This window comes from Neltuma alba, unplaced genomic scaffold (assembly GCF_004799145.2).
Source record: "Neltuma alba isolate B1F8T4 unplaced genomic scaffold, ASM479914v2 tig00012535_pilon, whole genome shotgun sequence".
Taxonomy (NCBI): domain Eukaryota; kingdom Viridiplantae; phylum Streptophyta; class Magnoliopsida; order Fabales; family Fabaceae; genus Neltuma; species Neltuma alba.
In genome coordinates, this window is record NW_021637000.1 from 731,613 (window position 1) to 747,275 (window position 15,663).

The 15,663-nt window shown below is 37.0% G+C and overlaps 2 protein-coding genes across 2 annotated transcripts; one reads left to right on the forward strand and one right to left on the reverse strand.

The window, feature by feature from the left end:
• On the reverse strand, positions 1-1,360 carry LOC114728478 (uncharacterized). The gene has a single exon (XM_028915397.1). The coding sequence runs from the start codon at positions 1,295-1,297 to the stop codon at positions 443-445; it is 855 nt and encodes a 284-aa protein (XP_028771230.1). The 5' UTR covers positions 1,298-1,360; the 3' UTR covers positions 1-442.
• Positions 1,361-4,928: 3,568 nt separating this feature from the next.
• LOC114728436 (acetylglutamate kinase, chloroplastic-like) lies at positions 4,929-5,312 on the forward strand. The gene has a single exon (XM_028915344.1). The coding sequence runs from the start codon at positions 4,929-4,931 to the stop codon at positions 5,310-5,312; it is 384 nt and encodes a 127-aa protein (XP_028771177.1).
• The last annotated feature ends 10,351 nt before the right edge of the window (positions 5,313-15,663 follow it).

Below are 15,663 nucleotides of genomic sequence, written 5' to 3' on the forward strand. Positions count from 1 at the left end.
TTACGATTAGTAACAGATTAATGGACATTGAACTAGTTTTTGGCCCAACGGAGAATTAAACCATAGGCACCTTAATTTTGTCGAAACTTGTATACAACTACGGAACTTCAAACACAAAAACAAAATTTTCTCTGAATTTCTTAACCTTGACTCTTAATTTTTTTCAACAATAAAACTTTCGAATGCCTCCTAAGGAGAATAAGACCTCCAAGCAACCTCCTTCCGTTGCCGAAGGGCCACCTTTGCTGTAGTGGACAAAAATTAACGAAATTCCTCAACACCCATCAGAATCGTTGTACGCTTTTCGTATGATTCCGCATCAACACGTTTCGGATTATATATCAAGCAATTGATAATCCAAAATCCATAGAAGAAGATCAAAAGTAAAAGTAGAAGGAAAGCCTAACCTAATCTAATAGTCTAATCTGTCGTCCCAAAATTTTCAGAATGGTGTAAAGGGCCTGCCTAATCCATGGACGTTTGCAAAGAACCCAACCAAGTCCTGTCTGTAAGGCAAGTAAGACTTTCGCCTGTCCACTTTCTTCAGCTCTCTGTTTCTCACGTAGAAGGCCTCGTGAGCCGACACCTTCTTCTCGCCGTCGCCTGAATTCCCCGGTCCCTTCGCTTTCTGCTTTCCGGCAACTTTGATTGACTGTCTGCTTCCGGAGCTCCATTGCTCTCTCGAATTCTCCGTTTTCACTTCCTTCTTCTTCATCGAGCCGGACGGCGTCAGGAACACGAACGACTCCTTACTATCGCTGTTGCTCCGCCGAAGCAAATCCAGAAGCTTCCATTTCTTTGAGAACGACGACGATCCCGTGGAATTGCTCTTCTCACATCTAGCAGGCGAAGCCTGGTCTGGTTTGGGAGCCCAAACACAGTATGTCCCCGGCGGAATCGACTCCAAATCATCCACGTCCGATGAGGAAGACGACGGCGGATCACGATCGGCTGGCGCTTGATGCTCGTCGTTAATCAACAGCTTCCCCATCGAAAATTGAAGAGCGAGCGCATCCTCCTCTGCTCTGGAGCCACGAGGACCGGTCTCATCATCCGTCAGGAGGTCCCGATCGAAGACAGGGAAAACAGGGCCCACACCACCATCAAAGAAAACCTCATCGGCAGCCTTTCGAAAGGTGACGAATTCGAAATCACCGGAGTCGGCAGAAGCGGCGCCGTCATGGCGGCGAGACTGCTCGCGGGCAACCTGATCAGCGATATCAGCGAGTTCATCGTTGGAATAGCTGTTGAAGCTGGGACAGAGGAAGGAATCTGGAGGGTCTTGTTGATTGTGCATCGCTGTGTTGAATTGTGTCGCGTGAGATTGAGGAGTGACGGGGGAGTGTGAAAAGGGGAGGCAAGGGAAATCGTATTTATAAGAAAAGGCGTGAGTTAAAGGGGAAAAAAAAAAAACGGTGGAAAATTGAAATAACGGTTGACCGCGGCTAACTATATAGTGCTCCTATGCCGCTCTTAGATATTTCTGTGTTGCTTCACACGTTTTTGCGCACTCGCCCTTCTTCAGCAGCGTGACCCTCAAGTTTTAGTTTTAATTTATTTCCCCTGTTTATTGGATCTCTCTCTTTCTTGGAGCCTCAGAATTTTTATTTTCGCGAGAATGTTACTATTTGTGAAATTTGTTTTATTGGGAATCCAGTTTCCTTCACGCGTTGATTGGGGACAAAGGCGGGAAGGAGTGGAATGCGGAAAGTAACCATTTAATAGCTCATGGATTGGAGCGCAGGTCATATTCTCGGCCGAAAAATATTATTGGTATTAATGTTTTTTTTTAAAAACGAAGTTAACGCAGTAAAATGATGGGACACACACTATTTAGGTGGAAACAGGTGCGCACAGAAGCCTTGAATTGGATGGGGCTATAGAAGAAATAAAAAAGCGAGAATGAGAATGGTGAGGTAATTAGAGGAGGACGGGTAGAAAGTGTGGAATAAATGAGGTGGGGCTTGAGAATGGATAGCGGTGGGAAGTTACAGAAGGGGGACGAGAAAGTACTTATACTGTTGTATATGAATTAAATGTGGGGCGTGAAATGGGTAAATGAGGGCAGACTACAAAAGGGGGGGGGGTGGATGCCGGAGCATTCAATGCCGGCGGGGAGTGAAGCTCATTTACAGTTCCAGCATTTCCTTGTCCTGAGGGTGCAATCAACACATACAACTCCACATTCATTGTTATTATGGCGCCCTTAATTAACTGAATTAGAGTACTATTCAGTTAATTTACGCAGTTAATTTGCATCTGACGTATTTGGCCAAAATAAAATAACGCATCTGGTGTACCAAGAAAGGTAAGAGATCCGGAAATTAGATGCTAATATATCGCACCTCTGAAAAGATCCATTTGATTGAATATACTCCTGTATTTTTATTCATAAGTCACTTCCAACATGTTTTGTACAGATAAAAAAAACCTTTAAATTTTATTAACTCTCACTTAAAATTCAATAACTTTTCAATTTTATCTCTATTTAATATATATTATATCCCATATAAACAAAGTTAACATAATAATAAATAAAAGATAAAATTATACATTCATATAAAAAATTTCTCTCAATGTTCTATAAATAGGACAAATTAGAGACTTGCGTGGATCCCATTTCATGAAATGGAAGGCTGCAATGGCAGGGAAATTAAATGATACGTGCATGGATAGGTATAGCGAGCGAAGGCATAGGAAGTCGCAGTAGATTATGGAAGAAAGAATGGTAATTATTAATTAACTTAGGTAGAGGGATGGAAGGAAGGAAGGAAAGAAGGATGTGATAATCAGAAGAGACAACGAATTGAAGGGTGTGGAACGAAGTCAAGTGAGATTAGTTGAATGAAGCCATCAAGGAGGGGCTTCTTGGCTGCTTCTAGAAGCCTGGGTGCTTCGTCCCCTAAATAAATATGTACCTATTGCTTACCTAATGGCTGACGCAATCCGCAGCCTTCGCTGTTGAAATTTAATTTAATTTTGTTTCTGGGCCGTTATTTTCCAACAACTTCTATTCGTTTTTAGTCTCCACGGTCTCTTTCGCATGCCACCAATTAACAGCAAATCACGTCTCCTTTCACATCTCTGTTCCTTCTCTAACATCTTACTATAAAGTCTGTTGTTGTCATTACTATGTTATTTTACTCGTTCAATTGCCAAATTAAATCTGAGCTCACCAGAAGTTATAATTTTCGTGCTCAGTTGTCAATTCTCTGGGCCAGCATAAAATTACCGATTTGTGAACGCTGTTCTTTCTTCCCCGAGATGAATTACGTGAGATTTATCCATAAAATAAACTACCGCTGAATTTTATTTACATTATATGATTGTAAAGGTCATAACGATTTCTTTATTAAAATTAATACTCCTCTGGTCCTTATTATAAGACCCCATTTGACTTTTTATTTGATCCTAATTATAAGACCCCAATCAATTTTGTCGCTTATATTTATGTATTTTTTTCCAATATAATCCTTCTAATAATGATAGTTTTAGCCAATATACTTAATTAGCAAGGATATTTTAGGAATGACAACACTTATTTATTATAAATAACCAACTTAACTTACTTCCTTAATCTCCTCAAATAAGTCAGTTGGGTCTTATAATTAGGACCGGAGGAGTTTTTTTTTTTTTTTTGCCAACATTAGAATTAGTAATCATAGTATGCCAAACTATATTTTTAACACTACTTATTTAAAAAGTCATTTCATTCGTTATCGTGTCCATATCCTTGCATTTATGAACGGAGAAAATTTATCTTCGTTTGCTTATATACTTTATATACGACTCTATATATCAATCACAAGTTCACAACCAATTCTTCATTTAATTGTAGGACGTAACCCGAGGGTTGAATAACATAGCACCATAAATTCAAGCTGTCCCCGACAATTATGTATGCGCTTCGAATTCCACTAATGGTATCGTGTCTCCTGGCTGCTTCTGCGGGGAATATTCTTTGGAGGTTAACAAAGAGTCGTGTCCTCACCAGTGCTCGTATTTCAGAATTTGTTGACCAAAAAAAGTGGGCTTCAAAAAATATGACGTATTTACACGTGCGGTTCTTTGCCATCCACTCTGAACCTAAGCAGCACGAACGGAAAAGTCAACCACGGAGCTCGAAACACACAAGGCAGCAACGATTGTTTCTGGAACGTTCGATGGGACTTTCTGTCATTGCTCTTCGGTTATGTTTTCGCCCCAAAACAATGGCTTTTTCGATGGCTGATCGTCACTGGCTTCGATGGCGGTTCTTCCATTAATTACGGGATATTCCCATTCATCTTTTTTTCTTTTTTTCCTTAACAAATATTTCCGCAATGCCAACCAAGACCTTTCCCATTAAGTACAGTAGCCGCAACGACGCAAGTACGCAACTACCAAATTTGAATGAGTTCGTGCTTTCCCATTAAAACCACATGCAACACATTATTCATCAACGGGATATACTCGACACCTTCCCCCCTTAACTCCTTTAATTAGTGCCTTTTTTAAAACTTGAATTAACTCGAGGTCTATTTTGTATGAGAGCCATCTAGAAGGAAAGAGAAAGTTTAATGAGTTCCGTTTAAAATTGAACAAGTGGGGTTAACGATTTTTAAATTTTTTCTTATTTTTTCTCAACATCTTCTCTTCATTAAACTTTTACAACATTACTTTTTCAATTTTTTAAAGGGTTACGGTGCACTTAGCACCTTGAATTATTTTTTCAAGTGCGTTTAGTGTTTTAAAGTAATTTTTAGTACACCCAGTATCCAAAACTAATTAAAACGGTGCGCCGATATCCTATGCTAACAGAACCGTTTTGTTTCCCTGTTAACCCATGACTCAGCTTAAAGTTGATCTCTCTCTCTCTCTTCATTCTCAAAGATGACCCTTCAAGGTTCCATGGTTGCCTCAGAAATTTTCCAGCTTCATTCCCTCTGATGTCCAAAAACCCTAACAGCAAAACTTCTCATCCAAACAGTTCCAATCTCTCATTCCATTCCCTTCCCAAATTCTCCGTCTCGGCCGTCACCCATTTCGTCCAAATCCCCACTCTTCCCAATTCACTCACCTCCGATCAACTTCGCTTTGATGTTCTCTCCAAGTACCTCCCCTTCATCCAAAAGTTTCGAGGAAAAACCATTGCCGTCAAGTATGGAGGAGCCGCCATGAAGTCGCCGGAACTCCAAGGATCCATCATCAGCGGCCTCGTTCTTCTCTCCCGTGTCGGTCTTCGCCCCGTACTGGTCCATGTCTGTGGATCAAAGATAAACCATTGGCTCAACCATCTCAACATTCAGGCAATTTTTCGTGATGACCTTTGAGTTACGGATGCTGAGACAATGGAGATTGTTTTCATGGTTTTAGTCAGCAAGGTCATGAACAAGACCCTGGTTTCACTCATCAATAAACCATTATACTAATATATATGTTACTACCTCCGCTAATTATAAGACCCAGTTGACTTATTTGAGGAGATTAAGAAAGTAAGTTAAGTTAGTTATTTATAATAAATAAGTGTTGTCATTTCTAAAATATCCTTGCTAATTAAGTATATTGGCTAGAACTATTATTATTAGAAGGATTATCTTGGAAAAAAATGCATAAATATGAGAGACAAAATGGATTGGGGTCTTAAAATTAGGACAAAACAAAAAGTCAAACGAGGCCTTATAATAAGGACAGAAGGTAGTAATATTTATGAAGAAGAAGGCAGCCATGGAACCTTGAAGGGTCAACTTTGAGAATGAAAGGGGAGAGGATCAACTTTAAGCTGAGTCATAGGTTAACAGAGAAACAAAACGGTTCTGTTAACCTGAGATATCGGTGTACTGTTTTAATTAGTTTAAGACACTGGATGCATAAAAAAATTACTTTAAAATATTGTACACACATGAAAAATAGCTTGGGATGCTCTGTGCATTTTGATCTTTTTTTAAATTGAGCTCATTAAAATTTTTGACAGAATTGTCAAAAGACTTCGAGAAAAAAATTTAATTACCAAAAAGTCTTAATGACCTGTTGTTATTCTCTACTCTGAAACTTGTAATTACTTACTCTTTATTTGTCAATAGACTTTGAGGTAATTAATTCCTTTCTTAAAACTTGATTGTAATTCTCTCAAAGTTTTTCCTCTCATCTCATCCTTTCCAATTCTCTCATATTATAGTGTTAATTAAAATTTATCCCATTTTCATCTCCTCCCCCCCCCCCCCGGCACACGACTTTCTTCCAAGTAGTAAATAGAAAATATAACTATTGAATCGCTTTTAAATTTCACATGATCAGGTGCCCACTTAACCTCCCAGCCTGGGAAATTTTGGTCACGATCGATGTTTCACACACACACACACAAATTGTCAAGAACATGAGGCCACTCTTTTGGGTTAACTAAAAGTCACCAAGTTTAAACGTGAATAATATTGGGGTTTCGGCGCTTCAATTTCAGAGGACTTCCTGTTGAACACGACCTTGCCTTCTCTATGCATATTACTTAATGAAGACTAGAAAGTGACTTTTAAAGTATCTTTTTGTTTTTTAACGGAAGATTAACCATTTTTTATGTGTAATATAATGTATAAGATGTTACATGGTAAATTTTCTCTGAGTGATTTTTCTAAAAAAAATATTCAGGTCAAGTTTATTAGATCAAGTTTGTCCATTTATCCAATCATATTCTGCCATATGTATTATTTGGCCTCATCAGTCATCACCGTTTAACCCCCCACAGTCCATTTAATTGCCGTTAGTGATTGTACTCACCAGTCATGGGTGATTTGAATGTCCAAGGGAGAGGAAAAGAAACAAGCATGCATGCAGCTGGTTGGATTGGGGAAAAAAAAAAAAAGAAAGCAAATAAATTAATAAAATAATTGTTATAAGAAAGCTATATTGATTTGGGCATGCCAGACATCAAGAAGAACTTTTAGCGTAGTTCAACGCCTTTCTTAATAAAATAATCAAAGAAACCCCAAGAAATTAAAATAAACGAATCACAATATCTTCGGGCAGCATGCTTTTTCACTCTTTGTCGCAAGTGCTTTTCTTTGGTGCCAGTCAATTCCCTTGTTTGATGGATCAACGATGCTCTCGAGGCTTTTTTTTTTTTTTACACGTTTTTTAAAAAATAATTTTCCTTGACTAACTGTGATTAAATGAATTGTGGGGGTTAAATTAAATAGTGATGAAGCCAAATAATACTCAAGACAGAATATAATTTGATAAATGGATAAACTTAAACTTAACCTAATGAACTTGATCTAAGTATTCACCTTTTTTTTTTTTAATCAACGCGAACAATATATTGATTTAAACAAACGTTTTTTAAAAATTTTAAATTTAAATAGGAAAAAGAGAAAAAATTAAGGGAAAATTATGCACAGGTCCCACAGAAGACAATTTATTCATCTAAGGTCTCACGAAATGTCAAAATCACTGACAGGTCCCAAGGGACCTCAGAGTAATATTTTCAATTTGTAAAATGACATTATTGCCCCTCATATTCCAGATTCACATTTACTCTGTCATTGCGATTTACAACCTCATCAGCGACTATTAACAACCCAATGAGAGGGCGTTAACAACCCTAGCAGTATCTGTTAACAACTTACTTTATAGAATCATATAACCTCCACATAAGAGTAAATTATAACCAAATAGTATAATACAACAACTTTAACACTAAAATGGGAAGCTTTTTGATATCATTAAGAATTTTAACTAAATCCAATAGGATTATAGTAATATTTTAATGCGAAGATCCATTTACAACCTCAGCAACGACTATTAACAACCGAATGAGAGGGCATTAACAACCTGAGCAGTATCCGTTAACAACTTACTTTATAGAATTATATAACCTCCGCATAAGAGTAAATTATAACCAAATAGTATAATACAACAACTTTAACACTAAAATGGGAAGCTTTTTGATATTATTAAGAATTTTAACTAAACCCAATAGGATTATAGCAACATTTTAATGTGAAAATCCATTTACAACCTTAACAGTAAGTATTAATAACCTAAGGAAAACTGTTAACAACATTAGGAGTGTCTGTTAACAACTAACTTTATCGCATGATATAACTTCTAACTATAACCGACTAAATTATAACTAAATAGTCTTAAAGTTAATCTTATATAGTTGTTAGAGGTTATATTATCCTATAAAGTAAGTTGTTAACGGATACTGCTCAGGTTGTTAATGCCCTCTCATTCGGTTGTTAATAGTCGCTGCTGAGGTTGTAAATGGATCTTCGCATTAAAATATTACTATAATCCTATTGGATTTAATTAAAATTCTTAATGATATCAAAAAGCTTCCCATTTTAGTGTTAAAGTTGTTGTATTATACTATTTGGTTATAATTTACTCTTGTGTGGAGGTTATATGATTCTATAAAGTAAGTTGTTAACAGATACTGCTAGGGTTGTTAACGCCCTCTCATTGGGTTGTTAATAGTCGCTGATGAGGTTGTAAATCGCAATGACAGAATAAATGTGAATCTGAAATATGAGGGGCAGTAATGTCATTTTACAAATCGAAAATATTACTCTGTGGTCCCTTGGGACCTGTCAGTGATTTTGACATTTTGTGAGATTTTAGATGAATAAATTTCCTTCTGTGAGACCTGTGCGTAATTTTCTCAAAAATTAACAAGTAGAAAGAACAGGATTGTACTTACCTTTGTGTGGTTAATGAGGTGATTGGTGATTGCTGGGTGCTTCCACACTTCTCCTGGAGGGTGGGACCCATTTTACTCGGATTTATTCCGCCGCCCCTGGCTTTTTGGATGAATCTACCGATCTATTGTCATGCTCATGCTTATCCTTTAATTTGGTGCGTAAGCGTGTTATCACATTACAAATTTTTAAAAAGTTCTACATTGAATATAAAAATAGATATATAAATAATTGTTTATATTTTTCAAACTTTAAAAGTTTTGACTTATTTTTGAAATAACCAGATCATGAGTTTGCTGGCTCAAAATAATGCCGGCATTTTAAGCCGAGCATCATAAATGCTGATATCTTTGTGATCTGATATCCATGGTTCATGTAAAGGCTGGGTTATTCATCAAACTACGCAGCCAGGGAGTGTTTGGGACAGCTAAAATCATTTAAGAAAAGTAATCTCACATAAGTAGAAATAAAATTTTTATTATATTTATTTTGTAGTTCGTAAATTTATTTTTGAAAGTACCCAAACATCTACTAGGATCAACACGAAAGAATCTCTCAAATGACATTTGCCTTAAACAAGGGGTAATCCTGATGAAATTTAGACGTGACGTTTTGCAGATCTTATAAATAATACAGATAAACTTCATCCGTGTATACAGCCAATGGCTTCCATCATAACCAATTTTGATTTTTGATGCATGCCTGTAAAACCGTGTGAGGCGGCATTCAAAATTTCCCTTTTCACAGATAAGAGTTTCAAAGTTTTCCACTCCTAACTGGTTTTTTTTTCCAGCTCCGCTTATAAATAATTTTTTAATTATGATTTTCAAAATATAAGATAAGTATACGAAGAGAGTTTTATATCTGTTTACATAAAATATATTTATAAATAATTTCAAATGTTAATACAAACAGGACTTGAGATGATTTGAAAAATATTTGCGGCTTTTGAAAATAACGTGACTCCCCACAACTTTTATAAATATAGAACATGGGTAAGTTGATTGGTGGGAGGGTCTTCGATTTTTGTTTCACGCCATTTTCTAGCAAAGACCTTCATTTCATTGACATACAACATGCAAGTACAAACGTCCACTTACCGACAAGAGTTTGATGACCGTGGACACCGCGTGACTGAAGCACAACTATGTGCCTGGCTTTAAAAAAGTAAAGGAAATTATAAATTTTTTTTCCTTTCAAATTTTAACTTGGTACAACTCAGTTAGTTAAGTATGACGAGAGAGTGTTTGGCAATCCTAATCTAGTGTTTTTAAATAATATTTTTTTATAAATCAAGATAATCTTTTTTATATATTTATTTCGTATATAGTACAAATATTTTTATAACTTGATTTTTCTCCAAACCATCCCATAATCTAGTTAAAATTGTAATCTTTTTATTAAATAAAATAATAACCCAGTCGTTGCTGACACAGGTAAAAAAAAAAAAAAGCTGCTGTGGCTTCCTATTGAGCTCCGTGTGGCTGGGATCCCACCCTATTCACCTGAAAATTCTTCCTCAGACCCTCTCCTCTTTTGGTATGGCCTCGGACTCTCTCTCTCTCTTTTCTTTCGGGGGCTTGGCCGATTTTCACTCTTTGAGCACGAGCTTCCTGGCGGCGACGAACTGCCCCCATTTCATTGGTGTTCTAAGTCAACGAAACAGAAAAGACGTCATCAAGTAAAGAGGGGGTCGAGGATGGGGTACATGGGAGAGGAGGGAGAGGGTCTGAGGAAGAATTTTCAGTTGAATAGAGTGAGATCCCAGCCACGTGGAGCTCACTTGGAAGCTACAACGGCATTTTTTTTAAAAACTGTGTCAGCATCTTCTCTTGACACATAGAATGGCTGGGTCATTATTTTATTCAATAAAAAAATCAGTATTGAGTTTTAATGGGATTAGAAGTGGATGAAAGGATTGAGTTGTACCTGAATTAAAATTTGAAAGATCAGAAGATTAATTTTTCTGAAAATAAATTCTGCAGATTATTGTTAAGAAGAGAAAAATGGTAGGATTTCTCACCAATAACAAACCATATGCAGCTGAGCTTTCTTTATTAGCTGTGTCAGCGCCCCCTTTCTTAGACTTGATTTACGAGATTCCCCCTCTAATTTGCTTCTTAATAATGTTTTCAAAAGAGGCCTGAGTTAGTTTCAATAGAATTATTTCCAATTCCAAAAATAAAGTGAATTGTTACCTCTGCCAGAGCTTCCCTATCAACAATTGCCGTTATCTGTTTCACGTCTTGCCTAAGCAAACTGTGATCATGCCTGTGACTGGTACTCTAATGGATAAAGAATGAATGTCGACTTTAAAAACTCTTTCTGCAACTACCAGCAAACCTGCGTCAGCTACAAAAGTTTTGGCCTTTTAAAATCTCATTTTCCCCATCAACTTGTCTTCCTCTTCACCAAGTTCACAGTACGCGACTAGTGCAGTTGTTAATCCTGCCTCAGCATGCCTTGTGACACGCTCTCTGGTCTCAGCCTCAAACTCTCTTAAGGTGTGTGTATGTCTAGTGGAACCCGTCTGCACCCTCGCAAATGAGCAATGTGATTATTTTCAGGTAATGTATTACCAGTTTTAGGACAGTCAAATCAACTCTGCTGATAAAACTACATGGAGCTTATAAACACGAATGGAGAACCCATGAGTAAATTGACAAAGAGTAAAAGGATAACCTACTTGTTAAAGTTCTTTTACACGCATGTAACCTGATTCATGCAATGACATGCTAGTTTGTGCCCTTGGAAAAATGCATGAAACCAATTGTCCATGCTGCTATCACAGAAGCTGCTTCATCTGGTTCCTTAGCTTGACAGAAAATTTTCAACTGGAATAGCTGGATGACAAGTTGCTAAAGCTCGAAAGAAGTTCTGTTAGTGATCCGGGTGGGGTTCATTAACCCATTTCCCAATATTCATCATTCTTTCATCTTTAAAGTTGAAACCCTTAATTATCTGCTTTCTTGTAATCTATTGCCTGATTGCAATTAATGAAGGATACTTTCCAACACTTTGTCAATTTCTGTGGAGAGATATATCCACACGGCAGCATCTATAGAATAGTCCCAAAAAAGAGAGAGAGAGAGAGAATAGCAGCAAGTGTTGCCTTTGCAGGGTCATATTAGATTAAGATACCCACCTGCATTAATGTCCCTTTTAGTTTCACTGTCATTAAAACCGGGCCTTTCACGGATATCAAAATCCAGGCAGTGAAAAGTATATATATGACCTTTTCCACTGTTCTCCCAATTTGGATTCTCTTGCAGGGAGCATATGTGACATTTTGCTTTGATTTTAGGTTAGACCCTCCATCAAGATACACTGTCTCCGCAAATCAACCTCCATACTCGGAGCTTGACGAAAGCAGCAGATCAGCAGGAAAGTATTCATCAAGTTTCCAGCGGACACTTGAACCTTTCGGCTGCTTCCCTCAATATCATAAAAGTAATTTCAGCAATTTGGGCGGGAAAGCCCTTTGGCAGGGGAAATTATATGGACACACCAGTAAACATAAGAGAAAGCACGTCTGAAGGTTGTTAAAGAAGGGAACCAAAAAAGATGGAACTGCCTACGCATTTCAGCAATTGAAAAAACAGGGTGGGAATCCTTTTCGAGGATCCTGGTATCAACACTGCTCGTGTCATTGAGATAGTGATTATGCTGCATCATTATGCGTAACATCCGGTCATGGTTGTATGATACAAACCTATGCAGAAACTTGCTTCTGCTACAAGTCATGTGGGAAGGGATGGCCTGCTAAGGAATTTATAGAGTAAAAGTGGAAGCTAAAAGCCTAAAACAATGAGCTTAAACTTAGAGGGAAGGGGGGAGAAAAACACTGTCGGCTGTTTTCTGCTGCAGCTGTGTTCTATAGCTTCCCTGGGCCTTGGCCATAGTAGCTCCAATTACAGCATATATGGGGATGGCAAGAATGCAGGTGGTTTGACCATCTGGTTTATTGTGAATCCATGCCGCTTCCTTGGGGCAGATGGTCTCAAGCAGCTCTCTATGAAAGACTCACAAGCGCATTATGTTCCAAGCTACAACCTTTGTCACAGTAAACTGCCCTAGGTAGTTAGTTAGTTGGGATGGCACCATCTCATTTATTAACCTCACACTTCTATTCGGCGTCGGCCCTCAAGCAATGATGCTGCGCCTCGCTCACACCGCACACTCATGTATGCTTTCACGGTTGACCATCGACCCTTTCCTTCTCTCTAATTAAAATTCACAAAAATACATGCAAGCAATTCGGTGGAGAATTCAGCTAATTATAATAGTAATTTGATGGCTATCCGTTTAGAGACACTCCTTCCGCCTCTTATTATAAGATCCAATTTTTTGAATGAATTTGTCTCTTTTTATAAGATCCTCTTTGAGGTTGTCTGAGCATTTAATACACTATTACTTATTTTACCTTTAATTTGATGTGTTTAATACATTCTCTTTTTTTATTTATCTTACAATTACTCTCTCATATTTATCCATTTATACATAGGGTATATTTGGAAAAAAATTGAATTTGCTACATATTAATTGTTTTTAACTAATTTTAACTGTTTTCTTAAGTCGTGCAATTTAGTTAAAAAATTTTTAATAAGAGACGGAGTATAATTAAGATCTTCTTCTCATTTCAAAGTTGAGTCCTTGTTTTCATTTGTCTGCTGCAGTGACTTCTTCCAAAAGGCGTCCCCTTTGTGTCAAATGTGACAAGGCGATAGCTTGGAAAATGAGATAGCAGTATCTTAATTAATTCAAGCACTGTGGACATTCCTCTCGTTCACCGAACCCTGAAGCAATTTGTTCCATCTACAGACCCTCATCTCAGACCAGGATCCGATCAGCTATCCCAAGGCGTCATCACCTTGTGTTTTTTCTTCCATCATGTCAAACAATAATCGCAGAGTGCAGTAACCCTCTTGAAGGTTTTCTTTTACTTTTTTCGATATCAGAAAACATGGAGCCGATACTCTTAGTCCACATGGCACGTTTGCAGGCCGAAAGGAAAAAGAACCTGGCCCGAGACATCCCCTAGAGTTGTCCATGTAACTTTTCAAGGCCCATCTAGATTAAAATATGTGGCATCGTTTTACTCGGCATGTGATGTGTTGATGAGTACTCCAGTCTTTAATATAAGATTTATTTTATTTTTATTTTGATTCTAAATATAAGAATTTAATTCATTTTGTATCTAATTTTTTTTAAGATAATCTTTTTAATAGTAGTAGTTTTAGCTAATAAACTTGATTAGTAAGAATATTTTAGAAAAGACAACACCTATTTACTATAAATAACTAATTTATTTTATTTTCTTAATCTACTTAAATAAATTAACTAGCTCTTATATCTAGGACTCACGGTGGTATGATCTTTGGGATTAGAAAGCCTGGAAGACGAGAACTGAGAAGGCAACCCAGAGACAAGTTGAGGAAAAGAAAAGTGTTAGAAACCCACCAGGTTAAACGGTGCAAAAAGAGGATCCATTTTTTGTCACCGTACTTGAAGAGGTATTCTAGAACAGGAGTGTTTAAGTTAACGCTTGAGGACCTGTCGAGCAATAGTATCACAGCCCCGGCCGCCGGTTGGGTGGTAGGAGAAGTGTTAGAAACTGGCACTGGTTGGGTGGCCAGCAGGGCAGATATACGATATTACTGTGCAGACCAATCGAAGAAAGAGCGTGACAACATCCTATTCTTCTGGGACGACAATGCAATTTGAAGTCAGAGTTCATAATAATAATAATAACAACAATAACAGCAGCAATAATCATAAAAGCTCTTTTAAATGATTGGCATTCTGACGAACAACTTGTATTCGTTAAGTTGATTCATCCTCGTCTTTTTGCATCTGGCATCTTGTTCGTTAGACTTCACTCTTAGGACGAAGGCGAGCGGAACGCATTATCACACTGCAATTTCCATATCAGTTTTTTTTAAATATTTTTTTGGGTGGAGAGCTGGAGGGTATTGCTTAAAAACGGTCAAATTATAAAGGTAGCATTTGACCGAAGTCTTCGGCTGTAAGGAGGAAAAAATGATATAATTCGGATATAAATTTGGGATTATTGTCACTTGAGAGACTTCAGGTGCATGGAGATGGAGCCTTTGTATTCGGCGTTTTTGGAGGAGGACGGGAATGAGCATGGGTTTAGTAAATACACTTCTATTGTTTTGTTTTGCAGTCAAGTCCTGCAATTTGTATTTTTAAAACATTAATGTTTAATTATAAACCTAACTGGAAAAAAAAAGATGCATAACCATGTGTTCTATTTTGAAAGCATTAGCATTTAATAATAAATTTACATGATAAAAATAAGACAGAGAACTTGACATATTAAATTATTTTTCTTTTATTTCTTGCCCTAAATAATTTTAAAATTTTTAAACATATATCTTATTACTCAGTTCTTTCGTTCAGTCACTTTAGTCGTTATTAGCATGGGTATTATTTTTGTTGCCAACTATTGCTATCGGTATTAAATATGTTATTTTTGAACTAATTAAGTTAATATATTTATTCTCATTTATTTCCTCCACTTAATTGTCATAAAACTTGTTATTTAAAGTTGTTTTTTCCCCCTCAACTTCGTTACAATTTGTTTGGCAGGTTAGTCAAGAACCTCAACAGTCATTACGTGTTAGTGTGTGTTTTAAAATTCGAGATGCTCCGACGGCAAGAGTTGTCCTTCCCAGATAACGGAAATGGAAAAATTTCCCCGTCAATCGCATAAACATTAGCAATAACGAAGACGGTATATTTTTTTGTGTGCCCACACTGACCACTATTACCCATAGATCTTATTATATTTTAATGCTTAATATAAAAATTGGATAACTAATTTAGTTAGTTAACCAAAAAAAAATAATTCAGAGATATTAAGAAAATTAGTTAAGTTAATTAATGATAACAAATATGTCATGACTTTCCTAAACTATCCTATTTAATTATGTATATTTGACTTACCCTTTAGTGGAATTCCTTAGAC